The sequence below is a fragment of the Haplochromis burtoni genome, unplaced genomic scaffold (assembly GCF_018398535.1).
Source record: "Haplochromis burtoni strain Fernald_Lab_line unplaced genomic scaffold, NCSU_Asbu1 Contig_341, whole genome shotgun sequence".
Taxonomy (NCBI): Eukaryota; Metazoa; Chordata; class Actinopteri; order Cichliformes; family Cichlidae; genus Haplochromis; species Haplochromis burtoni.
Window position 1 is genome coordinate 455,691 of NW_024582702.1, and position 22,003 is coordinate 477,693.

Genomic DNA, 22,003 nt, shown 5'->3' on the forward strand with positions numbered 1-22,003 from the left:
GCCAACCCAGCTCAACAGTCTGGTCTGAGTAACCCTCATCAGTCATCACTCGTGGACTCAGGGTCCTTATCACTACATCTAAGCGCTTTGCAACCTGTTCTCCAATATGTGCCTTTCTCTTGTTTGTATAGATTTGTTCCTGCTGTCTTACCATCGATACTTTATTGTCATTGTGAATCGTGCAGGAGTAAAGGGCTATTCTATTCTATTCTATTCTATTCTATTCTATTACTCGGTTTCTTTGCTGCTAATCTTAGTGTACCACCTTCATGATTCATTTTAATACTTTGGTTCAAACATTTGTCTTGTAAAGTTTGATCCACGTATTTTAAGTTTTTCTATTTTAGGAAGATGTTTACGAGCAAAGACTGTTCGATGAATGTGAAATTCAATACAGTTTTATTTACATGTGGCCAAATCACAACAACTTATATCGTCTAAACTGCTGAGAGTCCGCTCAGCAGTTTATTTGTAATAGACTGTTAAAGTATTAGGAGCTCTGTACAAAACTGTATTCACCATAATCTAAATACTGAACTGTTTAACAGTATACAGACAACTTCTACAATCCTGTTCATCTTCTTATTAAGGTGGGACAGCAGCAATATTAAAACCAGCAAAGGACGAGTAAAATCTCACCGATCTCGGGCACAGATAAGGCCACGGTCATGGCCACACAGACAAAGAAGGCAGGCAGGAGGATCTGAGAGAAGAGACCCTTGGTGTTCCTCTTGGCACAGTGAAACCTCTTGATAATAAGTCCGTGAAACTGGCTCAGTTTCAACCACCAACCCTCCAGCTTGAAGGTGCCCTGCCCTTCCAGCACCTCCGGCTCTGGTGACGAGGGGTTCTCTGCATCTCCTAAAGTGAAAAAGTTAAAACATGAAATAGACAAACTGACAAATTATGGATGAGAACAGTAATCACAACCAGTCTGTATGATTCTTTAGTGCTCACACTATATGAGCATTTTTATTCCAGAAGCATGAAAAGAAAAAAGATCTAAAGAAAAACAAAAACTAAGACAAAAAACATTTAATGTTGTAGCATTGTCACTTGCATGTATTAACTAATAAACTGATGAAAATATTCATCTAAATTTTGACAATATAAGTCACTAAACCCTGAAACGAGCCATGAGATTCATGGGTTCAAGAGCATCTAAACTCAATTCAATTCAATTCAATTCAATTCAATTCAATTTAATTCAATATAGCCCAATTCTAATACGTGTACGTGTGCCAATACATTTTGATCTAGCCCGCCTCAGATCACAGACAAAAAAAAGCCAGTCGCCTCACTGCGCATCACTTACGCCTATCAGAGAAAACCCCATTCCAAGCATATCCCCCCTCCATCCAGCGCACTTCTGTGCACACAGTCGCGCGAAGACCGAAAAAACGTTGTGCTTCCTTGGTTTAACACTGACGCGTACACAAAAGCCTCCTCGCGACCCAAGATGAAGCGCTAGCGCCTATCACGTGGAGGCAGGGCGGGCCAATCATGCTTATCACCCGGTATAGGCGGCTGAGAGAGGAAAAGGCCTATCATGACTCGAGAGAGTGCAAGAGCTGTCGGTCGTTCTTTGTCGTTATGAAATGAGTATCAAAAGTCGGTTCTTTCCTTAAACCAAGATACGTGTGTTTCAACTTTTTAACTTCTATCCTGTAGATAAATTATTTATCTCTCTCTGTTTGTCTATTTATCTATATTTTCTGTGTTTTTTCGAACCTATTATCGAGGTGAAGAGTGCCTGTGAATCCCATCCCAGTAGTTTATCACATTGCCTCCCTTCCCCACATGATTCCACATTCCCCTTGCTATCCTGGGATGCGCCCTTGTGGCTAGACATTTTATATCCTATGCGTCAAACGAAAGCACTTTCCCACTGTAGTGCAGAGCACACGTCGTCTATGGTATGTCTAGCAGTGGTGGGGACGAGTCTCTGAGTCCACGGTAAGTGTGATATTGAACGGCTCCGCGCGATGCTTGCTCGTGGTACATGAAATTCCACCTCTCTGGTGGGATCCAACGGAGTCGTCTGAAGTTTGGTCTTGTGTGAGGTTTATCACGAGTGATCATTGTCTCACATAGCAGTTTCGTCTCACATACACCCACTCGAACCTCCATTACGAAGCTCGCCTCCGAGTCACCCACAGCGCATGCAGACCCTCACGGACGCCCCTCCCCTGATGCTCCCATCCAGCGCTGGTAATCTGGCGATCGGGTGTGTGCTGTGAGCATCCGTTCCCGTACCAGCATACTGAGAGGACGAGCTTTTCCTTTTCCACCCCAGGCGCGATTCTGACTGTCTAGAACACACTCAGGTGAGACACACCTCAGCTTTCACGTACTGGATAATCCTTTCTTTATCACCATTACATCTGCTCACGCGTCCACACCTGACAACAGTAATGCCAGTGTTTATGCCATCATAGTGTGCAACTCCCTGTAATATATTTTGATATAAATTAGGTGGTCATTTATTGTATGATATCTTGCGTTTATATAGTGCTTTAATTTTGTCATCATATGCATATTCGGTGTTACATACAATTACACACACACACACATGAGACTATATCGAGTAGACAAAAAATATTAGTAATCTACCTCATCCAGACATATATAGCACGCCCATATTACTAAATAGATAACGCCTTAGCGCTCTATATGCATAGGGACTGTTATTAGTTTCTCGTATGGTATGTGGATAGCCATCTTTGTGGCTGCACCCCGCTTTTTGGCTAACATAAACATCTATTAAGTTTGTGCGGCTAATTGTGGAAAAGCTCAGAGACCCCCTCTCATGCATCCGAACTCCTCCTCTATCCTCTACATGTGACAGATTGTGACCAGGATATAACCTTCCACCATCAATGCTCGACAAAGTATACATAACAAAGCCATATGATTGCTGAAAATGTGCTTGCGACATGTGACAATGGCCCCGTGTTGGTTTGAACCAGTCTCCTGGAGAGTAAGCTAATCAATCAAACACAGTGGACTGCTTCAAGTCACTGCCTCCATCCTAGCTCCACTCTGATCTTGCACTTATGCGCATGGCGCTTGTAGAACTCTGGAACCAGTCTCCTGGAGAGGTCCTGGACTGTTCAAGTCACTGCTCCATCTAGTGACTCTGTCTTCTTACTGGGAGACTTCAACACTCACGTGGACAGTGAGACCTGAAGGGGGTGACTGGGAGGAATGGCCTGATCCGAACCAGATCAGGGTTCTGTTTTTGGCTTCTGTGCAAATCACAGTTTGTTCATACCGAACACTATTTTTGAACATAAGGGTGCCCATACACACACATGGTACCAGGACACCGTAGGTTGATGGTCAGTTGTCTTATTGTATTATCAGATTTCTGATCTATCCAGAACATTTGCATGAAGAGAGGGCTAGAGCCATCAACTGACCACCGCCTGGTAATGAGTAGGATCAGGTGGTGGGGGAGGATATTGAACCTGGCACGCCTAAATGTGCCTGGCAGAGGCTCCGCTCTGGGAATTCTTCAACTAGAATGTTGACAGCAGTCTGAAGGAGGCTGATATTGAGTCTATATCGACCATATTCTCCATCTCCATTGCTGAGGCTGCGGCAAAGATGCTATTGCCTGTTAGGTCCTAAATTACTCGTAACGCGATTTCTCCCAGTGCCCCGATTGCTGAGCGGACAGTCAACCACTGTTATTCGCTAATTAGCCATAGTCTAAACTTGTTCCAAGAGTGTGCGTAATACCTGAACCCATATACATGGTGAACAGAGGAGGTTAAGGTAACATGACTCAAGAGTCTGTTTGAGCCTATCGAGAGAAGAATATTCTGTCCCTCTACGTGGCTCCTAGCTACACGTGCTGCCAGTCCTGATTTGCGTTGAGTCCGGCATGCTACGCCAGCACGAACGGCGCTCGTGCAGAACTGAAGCAAAAACTCTGGTAGAGAGACTTCAGTTGTTTTTGAAAGCAAGTTCGGGCAAACGAGTGGACCAGGAGGGAAAGGCAAGACCCCGACACAAGCGCCGAAGAAAAGGCGGGAGTACACCATCAGCTGCCCACAGTGTAGTAAGCCAGAATAAAAATTCTTCTTCAGTTACTGCACGAGCCGCCTTCTCTTCTGCCGGTAACCTCAGCTGCCCACAGTGTAGTAAGCCCAATAAAAATTCTTCTTCAGCTTGAGGTTTACCCTTACCTCCTCTGTTCACCATTTGGTTCAGGTATTACCACCACAACAGGCAATAGCATCTTTGCCGCAGCCTCAGCAATGGAGATGGAGAATATGGTCGATATAGACTCAATATCAGCCTCCTTCAGACTGCTGTCAACATTCTAGTTGAAGAATTCCCAGAGCGGAGCCTCTGCCAGGCACATTTAGGCGTGCCAGGTTCAATATCCTCCCCCACCACCTGATCCTACTCATTACCAGGCGGTGGTCAGTTGATGGCTCTAGCCCTCTCTTCATGCAAATGTTCTGGATAGATCAGAAATCTGATAATACAATAAGACAACTGACCATCAACCTACGGTGTCCTGGTACCATGTGTGTGTATGGGCACCCTTATGTTCAAAAATAGTGTTCGGTATGAACAAACTGTGATTTGCACAGAAGCCAAAAACAGAACCCTGATCTGGTTCGGATCAGGCCATTCCTCCCAGTCACCCCCTTCAGGTCTCACTGTCCACGTGAGTGTTGAAGTCTCCCAGTAAGAAGACAGAGTCACTAGATGGAGCAGTGACTTGAACAGTCCAGGACCTCTCCAGGAGACTGGTTCCAAACCAAAGCCATGTCAAATCAATTCAAATCACTTTTATTGTCACATCACATGTGCAGGTACATTGGTACAGCACATGTGAGTGAAATTCTTGTGTGCGAGCTTCACAAGCAACAGAGTTGTGCAAAATACAAGAATGGCTACATCTGAAACTAATAAATATATGTACAATATATAATAGTATATGCATTTCTGGATGTGTATACTAAATATTTTTCTACGTGTGTGTGTGTGTGTGTGTGTACACATATTTTACAAATTAAATAGAGTAAACAATAAATAAAATATATAAAAATATACAGAGTTGAATAGTAAAATGGAAAATTACTCTAAAAAGTACCCCAAAAACCAAACAAACAAAAGATTGAAAAGCCCATTACAAATTAAATAGATAAATAGAGTAAATAAATAAAATATATAAAATAATATACAGAGTTGAATATGTGCAAAACAAGTGGCATTACTGTACAGTGTGGAGTGCATAATGTTAAAGTTCCAGTAGTGAAGCTGAGGTGTCTATGAAGTGTTCAGCAGTCTGATGGCCTGGTGGAAGAAGCTGTCTCTCAGTCTGCTGGTACGGGACCGGATGCTGCAGAACCTCCTTCCTGATGGAAGCAGTCTGAACAGTTTATGGCTGGGGTGACTGGAGTCCTTGATGATCCTGTGTTGAGCCTGCTATAGCCAATATCTCTCAACCTCACACACTAACTCAGACTCCTTCCCCACCAGAGAGGTGGCATTTCATGTCCCAGCAGCCAGCCTCAATATCTAGGGATCAGACTGCCACAGCCTCCATCCCTGACCACTGCCTGACACACGTGCCCCACATCCCACTCCACAACAATCACCCTGATCACAACCACCCACCTGCACCCCTGAAACACAACTGCCCCCCCAAGCTCGCCAACCCATATCGTCAACAAAACATACACAATAGCAGACTAACCATAGACCACTTCACCCAACGGCCCTACACCGACGACTAGAATCATCTGAACTGACGCAGGGAAATAAAAGATGCGGACCCACTTCACACCTGACCCTATCCAATGACACTAGATCAAACAGCCAACTTCTAACCCAGAAAAACCACACCTCAGAACCCACACACACCCGGTCCACCCCACAACAGCACAGCCACAGTATTAAACACTATTTACTCTAAGATGACTCCCTAAGCCCAGATCTCACACGGTTGAACAACGCTTTACTTAAACCGCGATCCGACACAACAACAAACTTAGTGTAAATAAAGCCTGCAACAAGCACAGTTATCACTCTCATCATGAGTTTCTCTCACCCCAACCGGTCGCAGCAGATGGCCGCCGCCCCTCCCTGAGCCTGGTTCTGCCGGAGGTTTCTTCCTGTTAAAAGGGAGTTTTTCCTTCCCACTGTCGCCAAAGTGCTGCTCATAGGGGGTCATATGATTGTTGGGTTTTTCTCTGTATCTATGAAGCGCCTTGAGGCGACTTTTGTTGTGATTTGGCGCTATATAAATAAAATTGAATTGAATTGAATTGAATTGAATTGAATTGAGTTTAGATGCTCGAACCCATGAATCTCATGGCTCGTTTCAGGGTTTAGTGACTTATATTGTCAAAATTTAGATGAATATTTTCATCAGTTTATTAGTTAATACATGCAAGTGACAATGCTACAACATTAAATGTTTTTTTTCTTAGTTTTTGTTTTTCTTTAGATCTTTTTTCTTTTCATGCTTCTGGAATAAAAATGCTCATATAGTGTGAGCACTAAAGAATCATACAGACTGGTTGTGATTACTGTTCTCATCCATAATTTGTCAGTTTGTCTATTTCATGTTTTAACTTTTTCACTTTAGGAGATGCAGAGAACCCCTCGTCACCAGAGCCGGAGGTGCTGGAAGGGCAGGGCACCTTCAAGCTGGAGGGTTGGTGGTTGAAACTGAGCCAGTTTCACGGACTTATTATCAAGAGGTTTCACTGTGCCAAGAGGAACACCAAGGGTCTCTTCTCTCAGATCCTCCTGCCTGCCTTCTTTGTCTGTGTGGCCATGACCGTGGCCTTATCTGTGCCCGAGATCGGTGAGATTTTACTCGTCCTTTGCTGGTTTTAATATTGCTGCTGTCCCACCTTAATAAGAAGATGAACAGGATTGTAGAAGTTGTCTGTATACTGTTAAACAGTTCAGTATTTAGATTATGGTGAATACAGTTTTGTACAGAGCTCCTAATACTTTAACAGTCTATTACAAATAAACTGCTGAGCGGACTCTCAGCAGTTTAGACGATATAAGTTGTTGTGATTTGGCCACATGTAAATAAAACTGTATTGAATTTCACATTCATCGAACAGTCTTTGCTCGTAAACATCTTCCTAAAATAGAAAAACTTAAAATACGTGGATCAAACTTTACAAGACAAATGTTTGAACCAAAGTATTAAAATGAATCATGAAGGTGGTACACTAAGATTAGCAGCAAAGAAACCGAGTAATAGAATAGAATAGAATAGAATAGAATAGAATAGAATAGCCCTTTACTCCTGCACGATTCACAATGACAATAAAGTATCGATGGTAAGACAGCAGGAACAAATCTATACAAACAAGAGAAAGGCACATATTGGAGAACAGGTTGCAAAGCGCTTAGATGTAGTGATAAGGACCCTGAGTCCACGAGTGATGACTGATGAGGGTTACTCAGACCAGACTGTTGAGCTGGGTTGGCAGGGTGGGGTGGAACCCGACTGACCTGAGACGTGAACCAGAACCAGCGGTGGGTCAAACGGGTAATGCTGCACATTTAGTCAGCAGGCGTGACTGTGATCGCTGCCGCCATGATTGTTGATTTTTTGGAAAGCGTAAATGGCGAGGAGGAGTTTTACACACAGTGCCAGAGATTCATGTCCGTGTCCTGCAGTAATCACCTGAAATATTCAGAAAAAAGCCCCCATATTTGTAACAGAAACACGCACATATGTGAGTGTGTTTCATGTTTAGATTTCACATTTTATATAAGAACAGAGCAGCGTAGTTTAATAATCATTTTATGCTTTCATGCTTAGAAACGGAGGGCATCAATAATCATGGACTGAAAGCGTCACTTTGGCGTCTTGTTGTTAAGTTTGGCTCATTGTGACTCGTGTTGCTATGAAGAATGTGTGATATACCAGGGTGGAGGGTAGCAGTAGCTGGTGAGCACGCTCACTTCAGTCGATATTTAAATTATTTGTTTATTTTATTCATTCAACAGTTAAAACAGTGGAGCTACTAAACTAATGAAATACATGGGTTTCTAGGGCTCAGTGCACTTTATTTTTACAATGAGCTGTAAAATCTACGTAAAAAGATCCCTGATTAATGGATGGATGTTGTGTGTGAATTATTTTACAGGAGATTTGCCACCCTTGATCTTGTCCCCATCTCAGTATCATAACTACACCCAACCAAGAGGCAACTTCATCCCTTATGCCAATGAAGACAGACCCCAGTACAGGTAGGATGATGTTTAATTTACTGATATAACTCATGCAGATTTTTATCATTAAAACTAAATATTGCAGATGTTTCTTTGACAGTGAAGTCACATTTCTCAGCTGAACATTTACCAAACAAACTGTTTGTGTTTGACTTCTTTTATATTACTCGATATTAGAAAAGTAACTGCTCGTGCTCACTCTAGTGCACGCTAGCCTGAAGTAAAGCAAGTACAGCAACTTGACTGACAAATAACAATGTCTGATATCTCTGTGAATTAAACTGGAACATCGCGTCATGTTTTCAGCAAATAAAAATTCATCATGCTTGATATTATTTATACTAAACTGTCAGGTTTAATTAGCGTAGACGCCCTGATTGTAACTGTCCTACGTAAGTCCCCACACTGCTGTAGCAACCTGTCTTTTGCCTAGTAAACAGCTGCATATAAGAAAGCTCTACCAAGACATGGAAAGGGTTTCTGGTGGTGAATCATCTCCACATCAGTAATGAAAGGATTAGTTTCAGTATATGTGGCTAAATTGTCAAGTTGTGTGATGATGTGTGCTGATTGTTTATGCCTGCTACTGTCACCCTTACACACAACAGCCAAAGTGACCTGTGTTAAAAACGATATAGCCTTGTGTTAGCAGGACTGTCAGCGATGAGTGTGCCAAGCATAACTATGGTTCAGGGTCATGGACTAACTCGATCACCTCATATATTATTCCAATGAGTCCTGTCACCTCGACCTGTAGCAGAGCTTAGCAAGGTTGACCAAAAGAGATCTTATGAGTCCAAATACTGGAGCCTTTAGACGCTGAAATAAGCTGTTACTTTAAACAGAATCCTGGTGGACAGCAGCATTTTGCTCAAGTCAACACTGACACAGTGGAATAGAAAGAAATGTGACTGACACATCTTTGGTCCACTCTCAGGAACAAGCTGTCACCAGACGCCAGCCCACAGAAGATCATCAACACCTTCCGCCTGCCCTCGGGTATCGGTGCTACTTGTATCCTCAAAACCCCCTTCAACAGCACCCTGGACCAGCTGGCACAAACCCTCAACCCCAATGCCAATAACTCCAAAACCCTAGCTGCCAAATACTTTGATTCTATGTGTCTGGACTCCTTCACTCAGGGCGTCCCCCTCTCCAACTTTGTGCCCCCACCACCTTCGCCAGCACCTTCAGATGGCCCAGACTCTAATTTTGAGGACGGTCTGTGGAACCTAACAGTCACTCCTCCAATTACAGTTCATAGTAAGTGCTTCCATAATATGTGTGCGACCCATTTAACATATGTAGCTCTAGATCTGAAAATCAAGACTTGACTTAAACAAAAAATAATTAAAGGAGCACTTTGGAAACACATCATCATGCTGCATGTCTAAGGTGATGTGGTCCAGGTAATATATTAGGAGTGAAGGATGACACATCATTTGATGAAAATGATCAATCTACAGAGGGCTGAAGTCAGAGTGAAAAAATGATGCAGCATGCGAGTCTGTTTGGTGGGAAATTAATTGCAGCAAATGCATGCATGTACTTTCTCTATGGCTTCTCCGGACCCGTTCACGTCTGTCTCACAGTAACAATAACAGGGCACCACTGCTGGACCTGCCAGTTCTGGTATGGTTAAAGGCCAGTCAGGCTCCACAGTGCTGGGCACTGACCACAGGGCCCCATTAAAGGACCTCGGGCTCTCAGGCCCTGCTTATGATTGTTGGGTTAGAGACATTGACAGCAGTGGGCTGCTGGCTGTCACTTGTAGGTCTCTGGCAGCACTCATCCTGTTCCACCTGCAGAAAGGAGCAGATACTGGTACAGCTGACGGGTTAAGGACTTTGTGCGGTCCTGTCCAGCTATCCTAGCCTGTGTCTCACGGCATGCTGAGACACAGATAACCTCTGATAATGAAATGTATTGATGTGCCTCGCTGTAGGAGTTGGCCTGCCTGTGCAGCGTCTGCAGGGTGCAGGGAGTACTTCATGCCACCAGTAATGACGCTGCAGTCAGAAAAGATAAGGAGACGAACACTGTCGGTGGCCTTAATCTGAAAACCATTTCTGTTTGGGGGTTGTCTCGTTGTTGCCCATCTAGTCCACCTGGTGTTAATATTATTAACACCAGAGCAGCTGAAACTGATCAATAACCCCTCTGCTCCTTACCTGACCAGATCACCAAGTTTAGTTTATGTGATGCCATACTGTGATTGCAAAGTGTTCCTTTCATGTTTCTAAGCAGAATATTGTTATTGTCTTATTATATTTTGCTAATGTGGACCAATAGACACGTATAGTGATGCCTACTTGTGTCTTGGCTCGTTGGGAGAGCTAATAAATCATTTCTAACGCAGTTTATTCCCCCTGTGTTTTTTCTGTTTTGAGAAGTCCACGTGGACTAAGGAAAAGATCCGCTGAATGAATGATGACTCTTTCACTTTTGCTTAGAGCCTGTTACATCTCCACCTACCTTTCCCTTGTCCATCCATGAGCCGGTGCGCTGCGTCTGCTCTATGCAGGGGACAGGCTTCTCCTGTCCCAGTGGGGTAGGAGGACAACCCCCTCTCATGAAGGTGGTGACTGGTGACATTATGGTGGACATCACAGGCCGGAACGTCTCTGAATATCTGCTTTTCACATCAGACAGAGTGCGGCTGCACAGGTAGGACGGCTGCTGGAGCAACTCTAAGGAAACAGCCACACAACAGAAATACTGACAACATACTGCAAACTGATGAATGATGAATCTAATCACACAAAATACTAGTTGGATCACCTTAGTTTAAACAGAATTATAACTTATATGTTATATGCCATGGGCTGCTACTGGGACCTCCTGAGCCTGAGTAGCTGCGAGCTCCCCTCAGAGTACACAGCAGGCATCATTGTTGAAACGTGTGAACACAGAGACACAGCATATAAGGCAAAAACAGAGTTTGTACAGTTCTTTATTCTTCCACACAGCCTAAGCTCTCTTAGGTAATCTTCAGGAACAGTTCTCCAGGCTTCTTGAAGGATATACCAAAGCTCTTCTTTAGGTTTGCTTAGTGCTCTGGCAGTGTTTGGGATCATTGTGATGTCTGTGAAGGTTCTCAGTTCAGGTCATTATAGTCTAAGGAGCTCAGAAAGAAAAACATCTGGACTTTTTTAACTTGCTTGAAGACGTTTTATCTCCCATCCGAGAAGCTTCTTTAGTTCTAAGAGCAACTGGTGGAGAGTCCCAGATTTTTAAGCCCTATGGGAGTGTCTCTGAGAGAGTCATGGACCCGGTATTGATCCTCTGCCTAATCACGCAAGCCAAGGCGTGAAAACGGATGTGGATGAACCAGTTTGTGTCTGAGTGTGTGGCTGGGTCTGAAGTACACTGGGATGTCGTGCTTGGAGAAGACTCCTGAATTTCTCTAATAAACGCGCTACATGAGGGCTGACAGTGCTGCTCTGTTTGTCCTTCCGATTTTCTCTAGCTGGTGTCTGATCTTCTTTTCTGTGCATCTTTGCTGACTTGATGAGCTTCCTTTACATGTGTGTGTTCCTTCTTTTTCCCTTCAGGCTTAAGCTTAGGGCTGTGGTGGCTGTGGCTCAGGTGGTAGAGCAGATCAGCTACTGGTTGGAAGGTTGGTGCCTTCCCCAGTCTGCATGTCAAATATCCTTGGGCAAGATACTAACCCCAAATTGCCCTCCGATGCGTTCATCAGAGTGTGAATGTGTGTGAATGTAGATTAGTTTGCACTTGTGTTTAGTGCTTGTGTGAATGGTGAATGAGGCATGTTGTATACAGGACTTTGAGTACTCTGCGAGAGTAGAAAAGCACTCTGTAAGAATCAGTCCATTTACCTTCAGGCTTAGAGGGAACATGTTCTGCCCGGTGGTGTAGGGTCCTGATTACTCCAAGTTTGTGTTCCAGAGGGTGATGGGAGTCAAAGAGGAGGTACTGGTCCGTGTGTGTGGGCTTCCGGTAAACTTCGATGTTGAGGTTGCCGTTCTCTTCAATGTGCACAGCGCAGTCCAGGAAAGGCAAACAGTCGTCCTTTGTGTCTTCCCTGGTGAACTTGATGTTTTTATCCACAGCGTTAATGTGCGCAGTGAAGGATTCCACTTCTTGTGTCTTGATTTTGACCCAGGTGTCGTCCACATATCTGTACCAGTGGCTGGGTACTCTTCCTTTGAAAGAGCCAAGAGCCTTCCTTTCCACTTCCTCCATGTAAAGGTTGGCTACAATAGGTGACACGGGGGAGCCCATGGCACAGCCATGTTTTTGTCTGTAAAAGCCTTCGTTGTATTTGAAGTATGTAGTGGTGAGGCAGAGGTCTAACAGTGTGCAGATCTGATCGGGTGTGAAGTTGGTCCTGTCCTCCAAGGAGCTGTCTTCTTGTAGTCGTTTTCTGACAGTCTCCACGGCCTCCGTGGTGGGTATGCAAGTGAAGAGAGAGACTACATCAAAGGACACCATGGTTTCATCTGGATCCAGGGGAAGTTTCTGGACCTTGTCGGTGAAGTCGTGGAGTTCTTGATGTGATGGTCCCTACAAGGGGCACTAGGATGGTGGTGAGGTGTTTGCAGTGTTGTATGTGGCTGAGGTTATGCTGCTGTCAATGGGTCTGAGTGGGACTCCTTTGTGGATCTTTGGAAGTCTACAGGGTATTACATCCCCTTCGTCATGTATGATGAAGAAGCTTCTTGGATGAAACGTCTTCAAGAAGCTTAAAGATGTCCAGATGCTTTTCTTTCCGAGCTCCTGAGATCATTGTCATGCTGAAAAGTAAATCATCAATCAGACACTTTCCAGATGTTATTAATGGTGGATCAGTATTTGCTGGTACTTTTCTGAATTCCTAAGTCCGTTAATTTTGCAAGTCATACTTATTGTAATTGTGCTTTGCTCTTTGGCTACACTTCGTCTTGATTTCACATGGATACAGTAACATGCACATACTGGTTTTCTGTCAAATTAATTTTGTTACAGATATGGTGGTTTAACAGTGGGCAACATTCAGAAATCAATCCCAACATCTTTTGGGAGAAATCTTCCACCTATGGTTCGTAAAATAGCGGTGCGCAGATCAGCTCAGGTAAAGACAACGACGCAATGACTCTAAACTGGACAGGTACAGTATACAATACTGCTAACAGTGCAACTTACTGTGTCCAGGTTCTCTACAACAATAAAGGCTACCACAGCATGCCAACGTATCTGAATGTCCTCAACAATGCCATCCTGCGTGCCAACATGCCTCCCTCCAAGGGCAATCCTGCTGCCTACGGTAGACATGCCAGATATAGCTGCTGAATAAAGTTGTGCCAGTTTGGTTGGTTATTTTTAACTACACAACAGATTGTTTGTTCTGTTTGTTTGCAGGAATCACAGTAACAAACCACCCGATGAATCGCACCAGTGCCAGCCTTTCTTTAGACTATTTGTAAGTGTCTGTGGCTTTACCTCATATATTTATGTGATAGATTCACATTTCTGTTCACGTAAACGATGAGTCTTCATTGTTGGGTAGCTCTGGAAGAAAGCAGACCATCTACTAATCAGAAAGTTGGTGGTTCGATTCCCGGCTCCTCTAGTCTGCATGCCAAGAATCCTTGGGCAAGACACTAAGTTGTTCTCCCATGCATCCAACAGAGTATGACTGTGTCAGTGTTATATAGAAAGCACTTCAATAGATGAAGCACAGAAAAAGTGTTTGTGTGAATGCGGCAGGTTGTATAAAGTGCTTTGAGTGTTCAGATCGAATAGAAAACCCCGATGTCAGAACCCGTCCATTCAGCATTCATCAAACAGAAAAGTTAGTCATAGACTTCCTTAACCCTCAGCTGTAAAACACTGGGGGTCGTCACCCTTCATGGACACGCTACTTTGTGAACACGATAACTCAAGAACAAGGCGACATATGATTTTCAAATTGATACCATCGGTGCATCTCCTAAAAGTCTCAGATGAGTTTGGATCCTGTTGACCTTGACCTCAAGTTCTGCTAGGAGGCGTAGGAGTAGCGCTGGCAGCTGCTGGTATTTTGTCTCTTCTCTTCATTGGAGTTAAAGTATCTGAATTTTAGGAGCAGGACCGGCCTCCAAACAAGCTCCTTTAGCTTCTTATCTATACATGCTCCCCCAGCTCTACAAGCTGTTCATTCTCGTTTTTGTGCCCCACCTTCCCCTTTTTCAATTCTTTCACTTCTCATTGGTTCATGGGGGATCTGCCAGGTCCGGGAGCCACCACCTGTCCCCTCTGAAGCCTTCCCCAAACTGCAGCTCAGTTCATGTTTAAGCCATTTACCTTTATCTACTACAAACACTGTCAAACCTAAAATGAGGACGTGGGTCCAGCGAGTGAATCCAGCCATATGGCTGATGGCTGCTACGCCCTGAGCCTGGTTCTGCCAGGCCTCTCTTCCTGTTGAAAAGATGTTCTCCTAAAAGGGAATGCTTCTCCTGGGCCAGTGTCTATTAAACCCCTTTTCCATTCGTATCTACTCAGATCGACTCGGTGCGGTTTTCAGGGTTTTCGGTTAGGTTGTAGTACCTGGTACCAGGTACGTTTTTAGTATCTGCTCACACGGGTTCCAAGCAATCCGAGCAGGTACTAAAATGTGACATCATCAGACTGAATGCCACCGATTGGCTGGTCAGTAGCATCACTTGATGAGTCATGAGAGCGTCGGTTCTATCACATTTAACTGAGCCTACTCACAGACGAAATGCTGGTTTGGCAGCACGTAGTGAGGCTCCAGATGCTTTGAGTGTGAAGTAACTCCAGACGTCTCACACACCACAGCTGCTCTATCACGTGACGCATACTGCTCCGACGTGCTGAGGTCACTACCTGGGTTACGCCATGTGGCGAGTTATGTGAGGTACTGATATCAGATCATCCATCGCAGTTATAACTGTGCTTCGGAAAAACAAATAGCAGAGGAGCCACAAAGAAGCCTGAGAAGAGGACAGAGACAGAGAGAGAGATTCCTCCTTTACTGCAAAGATTGATGTATAGCTTTAACTTCAGAGAGTTTTTGCTTTATGAATGTTTCTGTCAAAAGTGCTTTGACATGACTGTTGAGAACCAAATACTGTCAACTGAAACTGAACTAGCTCTCCTCCTTGTTTTTGTACCTGCAGGCTCCAGGGCACAGATGTAGTGATTGCCATCTTCATTATTGTCGCCATGTCCTTTGTCCCAGCCAGCTTTGTGGTTTTCCTAGTAGCAGAAAAATCCACAAAGGCCAAACACCTGCAGTTTGTCAGTGGCTGTGACCCAGTCATCTACTGGCTAGCCAACTATATTTGGGATATGGTGAGGATGTGATGTTGCTGATGTGAATGTCTTACTCAATGCTTTAGCGTGTGTGCAGCTCCTGAACATGGTTTCTCCTTTTATCTGTCCTCAGCTGAACTACCTGGTACCTGCTACATGCTGCGTTATTATTCTGTTTGTGTTTGACCTGCCAGCCTACACCTCTCCAACAAACTTCCCTGCTGTCCTCTCCCTCTTTCTTCTCTACGGGTGAGACATCTGTCTGCACACACGATTTTTCACCTTGGTTCTGAGTCTCTGCTCACATTGTTATGTAGTTTAGTTGTATACTGACTTCCATTAAATAGACATAATATCATAATATACAGAAGTCAGTCCACTTCCACCACCTGCACTTCTCCTTGTAATTGTTTTAGCGCACAGTTCAGACGATTGGTGCTAATGCATTATATAAAGTAACATTTATAGGGATGCTTTTATTACTGCTAACATATTATCATCACTTTGCCTTTCTCTGATATCAGCTGCACACTTGTATTTTTAACAGCTGTAATTTTATAGCATTAGCAAGATATTTTCACAAACAGGGAAAAATATTAAAAACCACATGTCGTGGTGGTTCCGGTACAGTGGATGTCTCCAGGAGCACATTTTGTCATATTGACATGCAAACTCAACTCTAGTATCATGCTAGGTCCTGTTTAGGTGCAGTTTTCACAAAACTCTACTACTTGTCTAAATGTAAATTAAATACTAAGATCTTTTTATAAACATGGAAACATATAGCAAGTTTCTTTCTTCCCCTTTCCAGTTGGTCGATCACTCCCATAATGTATCCTGCATCCTTCTGGTTTAAGGTTCCCAGTACAGCCTATGTCTTTCTCATAGTCATCAACCTCTTCATAGGCATCACTGCAACTGTTGCAACCTTCCTTCTACAGCTCTTTGAACACGACAAGGTCTGTTGGATTCTTATATCTTACCTCAGACACACAGCCAAACGCCATCACTCGTTTCCCCTTCAACAGCAAAAGTACAGATTTGGAAGAGCAGGTGATCTTTGAGTTAGATCACCTGCTCTTCCACATACTGGAATGAATACTACAAAATGGAAAAGTATCTGACATGACCTTTGCTTTTTACTGTATTTCTTTCTTTTACTTCTTTTTTTCTTTTTGCAGGATTTGAAAAAAGTGAACAGTTACCTAAAGTCCTGTTTCCTCATCTTCCCCAACTACAACCTGGGTCATGGCCTGATGCAGATGGCCTACAACGAGTACATCAATGAATACTACGCTAAAATAGGTACACTAAGCACCGAGCTGGCTAATTACAATAAAGTTAAATCTTAAACTACTATGATTTATTTAACAGAGATGAACCAACACTTCTTGCAAGAACCTAAAAGTTGTGCTATATATACTTAAAGATTTATAAGGGTATTCAGAGCACATTCTTAGTTTGGTGCTACAGAAGATTTGTTGAGAACAAAGATTTACAGTCTTGCAGGCTTTTCTGTTTTATTCATAATGATTTTAGGAGATTGAAGAGCAAAGCTGCACATTAAGTTGTTGTAATTATGTGTTTTAGGGCAGTTTGACAAGATGAAATCACCATTTGAGTGGGATATTGTGACTCGAGGACTTGTTGCAATGACAGTCGAAGGCTTTGTTGGCTTCCTCATCACCATCCTCTGTCAGTACAACTTTCTGAGGAACCCGCCGTGAGTTTTCTATATATAGTTTTGAACTGGATGCCTACCTCTTAGTTACACAGAGGATCGTATGCTGAGAGATCTACAGTTATAGTTGGCTGAGGACTGTGCTAAAAATGTACTTACAATATAAACAAAGGGTACGTTAAAAACACAACTAACCATGAATGACTTAACAACAGGAAAAAGGGGAAAAACCCCAGAACTTATGTGCTGTACCAAGCCGGCACCAAAGCAGCTTTCAGATTGATGCTTCGTATATAAGACAAATAATGTAGTAGGGTTTCCTGCTGTTACACAGCTTTCAAATATCAGTGTGGCAGGGCGTGGTCTGAGGCGCAGCTGCTTAACAAAATAAAACAAAATAATTCCCCACTCGCCCCAGCCTTCATGCTCGCGTCGTCTACCAGAGGCCTGGGAGCTTGAGGGTCCAATCCAATTTTATTTATAAAGCAATTTAAAATACCCAGCACAGGACCAAAGTACTGTACAGAAAACAAGTTAAAAACAGTAGAATAACAGAAAACAGCAAAAATAAGTAAATAAAACACAGGGTCCTGCGCAGTATCTTAGCTGTTCCCAGGATTGACTCTGGACAGACAGGATCTTAGCTCGCACCCTAGGGGGCATCTCCCATTTTGACCTCCTGTACACTATGCCAGCCACTTGGTTGTGGCGTTCCATGTATGCCTTGCCTGCTAGCATCTTGCACCCTGCTGTTATGTGCTGGATTGTCTCATCTTTACACAGCCTGTACCTGGGGTCTTGCCTGGTGTGATAGACCCCAGCCTCTATGGATCTTGTGCTCAGAGCTTGTTCTTGTGCTGCCATGATTAGTGCCTCTGTGCTGTCTTTCAGTCCAGCTTTGTGTCCCTACCATAGTTGAAGGTAGGGACACAGAGAGCTGAAGGCAGGACATAAGAGCTTCGCTTTAATGCTCAGCTCTCTCTTCACCACAATGGACTGGTACAGCATCCGCATCACTGCAGGCACAGCACCAATCCGTGCTGTGCCTGCAGCACTCCCCTCGCTTGTGGATAATTATTATTAAACCTTTATTTAACCTGGAAAATAGCACTATACCCTAAACAAGACCTCAAACAGCTGCAAACAGCTGAGCTGGAGGCCACCACCTGATGAAGCTAACAGAACCACATCGTCTGCGAAAAGCAGAGATGAGATTCTGAGACCACAAAAAGTGAAAGCCTTCTGCCACTTGGCTACACCTAGAAATTCTGTCCATAACAACTATGAAAAGAATCGGTGACAAAGGGCAGCCAAGTCCATCACCCACCGGAAACAAGTAAAACCTATTGCCGGCAATGCAGACCAAGCTCTTGCAACAGTTGTATAATGATCGAATGGCCCGTAGCAATGGGCCAGACACCCCATATTCTCAGAGCACCTCCAACAGGACAGTCCGAGGGACACGGTCGAATGCCTTCTCCAAGTCCATGAAACACACATAGACTGGTTGGGCAAACTCCCATGCACCCTCGAGTATCCTTGAGAGGATAAAGAGCTGGACCAGTGTTCCATGACCAGGACAAAAACTGCATTGTTCCTCCTGTATCCGAGGTTCGACTAGCGGACAGACTCTCCTTTCCAGCACCCTGGCATAGACTTTCCCAGGGACGCTGAGGAGTGTGATCCCCCTATAATTGAAGCAAACCCTCCAGTCCCCTTTCTTGAAGATGGGAACCACCATCCCAGTTTGCCAGCCTAGAGCTACCGCCCCTGATCTCCACACAACATTGTATAGGCATGTCGAGAAAGACAGCCCCACAACAACGTCCAGAGTCTTCAGGAACTCAGGCCGAAGCTCATTTACCCCAGGGGCCACCAAGGAATTGTTTAACTGCCTCAGTGACCTCGCCCACGGTGATAGACGACTCATCCCCCTGGTCCCCAGACTCTGCTTCCTCTATGGAAGGAAGAGGTGGGATTAAAGAGGTCATTGAAGTTTTCCTTCCACCGTCCGACAGTCCAAATCAGCAATGCTCCACCCACACTATGCAGAGTGTGGGTGGAGCATTGCTTTCCCCTCTTGAGTCACCTGACAGTTTGCCAGAATGAGGCAATCTGAAAGTCTTTTTCCATGGCCTCTCCAAGCTCCTCCTACAGTTTAAGGTTTTGCTTCAGCCGCTGTTAGGTTTAAATTGTTAAATGTTATCATTGTGTTACTTAAATTTGTAAAACTGTATGATCAAAGACATTCCTTTGTTTCTATTGCCGTCCGCAGCCTGTTGACTGGTGGGGGAGGCTGTAGTGTTTATTGTAGGCACATCCTATGTGAGGCTTCTGTTTTCTTGTTTAGTAAGCTTCCTGCTTTTATGATCCTTTTGTGGGCAGGAGGTCACACAAACGCACCCCCAAACACACACACTCACATGCAAACACACACATTCTCGCACAGGCATACACACACACACACAGTACCTTATCTTTTATAACCATAGGGGGGTTTACAATGGGTGGTGCTGTGTGTACTGTAACTGTTTTCAATGAAAGGCAGCAAGCGGAGGCCGGGGTGGAAGTGGTCTGAACGAGGGCAGAAGGGCTGCACTGAGATCCTCCCTTTGCGCAAGTTCGTTCGTCTTGCTTCCTTAATGGGAATGAGTCTCTAAACCAGCAGCCTGTGGAAGCGCAGACCCAACAGCCGCTGCCCGAGCCAAGTTCTGCTTGGCCTTAATCTGTGTAATTTGAGAAGCCAAAATCAAAATCTCAATGAAATTGATTTTCACTATTCTTTGCTTGTATATGGCTAACGTGAACAGAGATGGCACGATACCACTTTTTTATGTCCGATACCGATATCATAAATTTGGATATCTCCCAATAGTGATATAAATCCAATAGAGCATATTTTATAATCAATGAAACGTTTGTTTTTTTTCAATATCTTGCTGCATTTTGCACAAGTTCATACTTAAGTTTAAAAAAACTAAACTAAAGCTATTCTGTTACACCTGTATGCAAAAAATACACTGCAGCCAAAATCTTTCATAGTTCAGCACTGATCAATCTAATTTACTTAAACCTGCACCTCCTCCTCATTCTGGTATTTTAAAGAGTACTTAGTGGAAATATTAAACAACCTAACTAACATGGTTGCCAACTCCCAGCAAAAAAAATAAAAAAAGGGAACCACCCTTTTCAGACTGACTGCACAGATGGTTCCCAAAGGAAAAAGTACTATAGCTTACTAGGGTATGTTAGACTTAGTTCCTATACAATAATAATATTATAATGGACTTCTGTACATTTTACATCAGGTGAAAACTTTAGTTGTAAGATTCAGATATTTATTTATTAAAATTAAACATGAGAATAAGAAAGAAAAGTATGTCTTTGTGCCGCCTTTTCCCTGTTCATGCCCTATCGGCCCCCCTGGCTAAACTTTGCTAGCTCCGCCCCTGCACAGTTACGTCAGCTGTAGAAAAGGATCCTGGTGTAGAAAGTAATATTAAATACATTCTAACAACAGCTGATCAAGCTTAAACGTGCTGCTGTTGTTCAGCCGTTGGTTTCCTCTTTCTGCTGCAAAGTGGGCCAAAAACAAAGAAGAGAGACGATCAGCTGATCACTGATCAGTTTCATGATTGAAGTAGCAGCAGGAGAGAGAGAGAGGCAGTCGCTCCATATATCGGTTGTTAAGCTTAACGTGGGAATGCTTTACAAACATTCAGAGATGAACTTACACACTTGCTTTACTTCTCTCTGGGATAACTTTCTCGGAGATGAAATGCAGGTTTGGTAGCGAGGCTCCAGGACAGGTCTTGCACGCCACAGCCGCTCTATCACGTGACCACACTGCTCCGACGTGCTACGGTTCTGAGCTGAGTTATGCCATATCGCAAGTTTTGTGAGGTGCTTTTGGGATATTTAATAGATCGGATTACATTTTTTATTTCTCTCCGATATCCGATCCAGTAATTTAGGTCAGTATCAGACCGACACCGATACGTAATATCGGATCGGTCCATCTAAATACACATAGTTTTAAAATACAAATACGTTTAAAAAATGTTGTTGTAAAAGTCTTCACAATACAGCTCTGTAACTGCAGACCAAGGAGAAACTATGCTCATATCCCCCTTCTTGTAGTTGATAAAAGATATGTAAAGACAAGTGGACTTACTTACTGACAGAGTGAATACGCTAAAAGATGACTGGAGTATATGTGCTTAGGAGGGTGCCGGTCAGCTCCAAGCCTATCGATGACGATGATGTAGACGTGGCCTGTGAGAGACAAAGAGTGCTGCGTGGAGACGCTGACAATGACATGCTGAAGATCAAGAACCTAACCAAGGTTAAACTTTAATATGTACTTTGCTAACTTTTACACAACTGCATATCTTAAACTATTCGTTCAGTTATGCCATTACTTTAAAATGATCCTACTCTGTTAAAGTGGTCATTACTATCAAAAAGTTACATTGCTTGATCCTCAGGTATACAAATCCAGAAAGATGGGACGTATCCTTGCAGTGGACCGCCTGTGTCTGGGTGTCCGGCCCGGAGAGTGCTTTGGATTGCTCGGAGTAAATGGAGCTGGGAAAACCAGCACCTTTAAGATGCTGACAGGAGACGAGTGTACTACTGGAGGAGAGGCTTTCATTAACAGAAACAGGTTAGTGGCTGAAATAACAGAGTGCACTGTAAATGTGACTGTAACATTCTTAGCAGATACTTTAGCAGCAAAGGACATCAGACATCAAATACATGGGCACTGACTATAGTCTGGGTTTGTACTGCAGGACCACTGCTGAAGTGATGCCAAGTGTGCTTGTGTGTGTG

At 43.8% G+C, this 22,003-nt stretch overlaps 1 protein-coding gene across 1 annotated transcript in view; it reads left to right on the plus strand.

The window, feature by feature from the left end:
• abca2 (ATP-binding cassette, sub-family A (ABC1), member 2) overlaps positions 1-22,003 on the plus strand; it is a gene marked incomplete in the record, with an annotated part of 105,889 nt that overhangs the window by 68,746 nt on the left and 15,140 nt on the right. Inside the window, 14 exon segments of the mRNA XM_014340285.2 lie at positions 6,614-6,835; positions 8,145-8,247; positions 9,167-9,492; positions 10,683-10,896; positions 13,198-13,303; positions 13,384-13,495; positions 13,591-13,651; positions 15,354-15,528; positions 15,623-15,738; positions 16,301-16,448; positions 16,671-16,794; positions 17,080-17,212; positions 21,395-21,515; positions 21,658-21,836. Of these exon segments, the coding sequence (XP_014195771.1) occupies positions 6,614-6,835; positions 8,145-8,247; positions 9,167-9,492; positions 10,683-10,896; positions 13,198-13,303; positions 13,384-13,495; positions 13,591-13,651; positions 15,354-15,528; positions 15,623-15,738; positions 16,301-16,448; positions 16,671-16,794; positions 17,080-17,212; positions 21,395-21,515; positions 21,658-21,836 (2,140 nt within the window).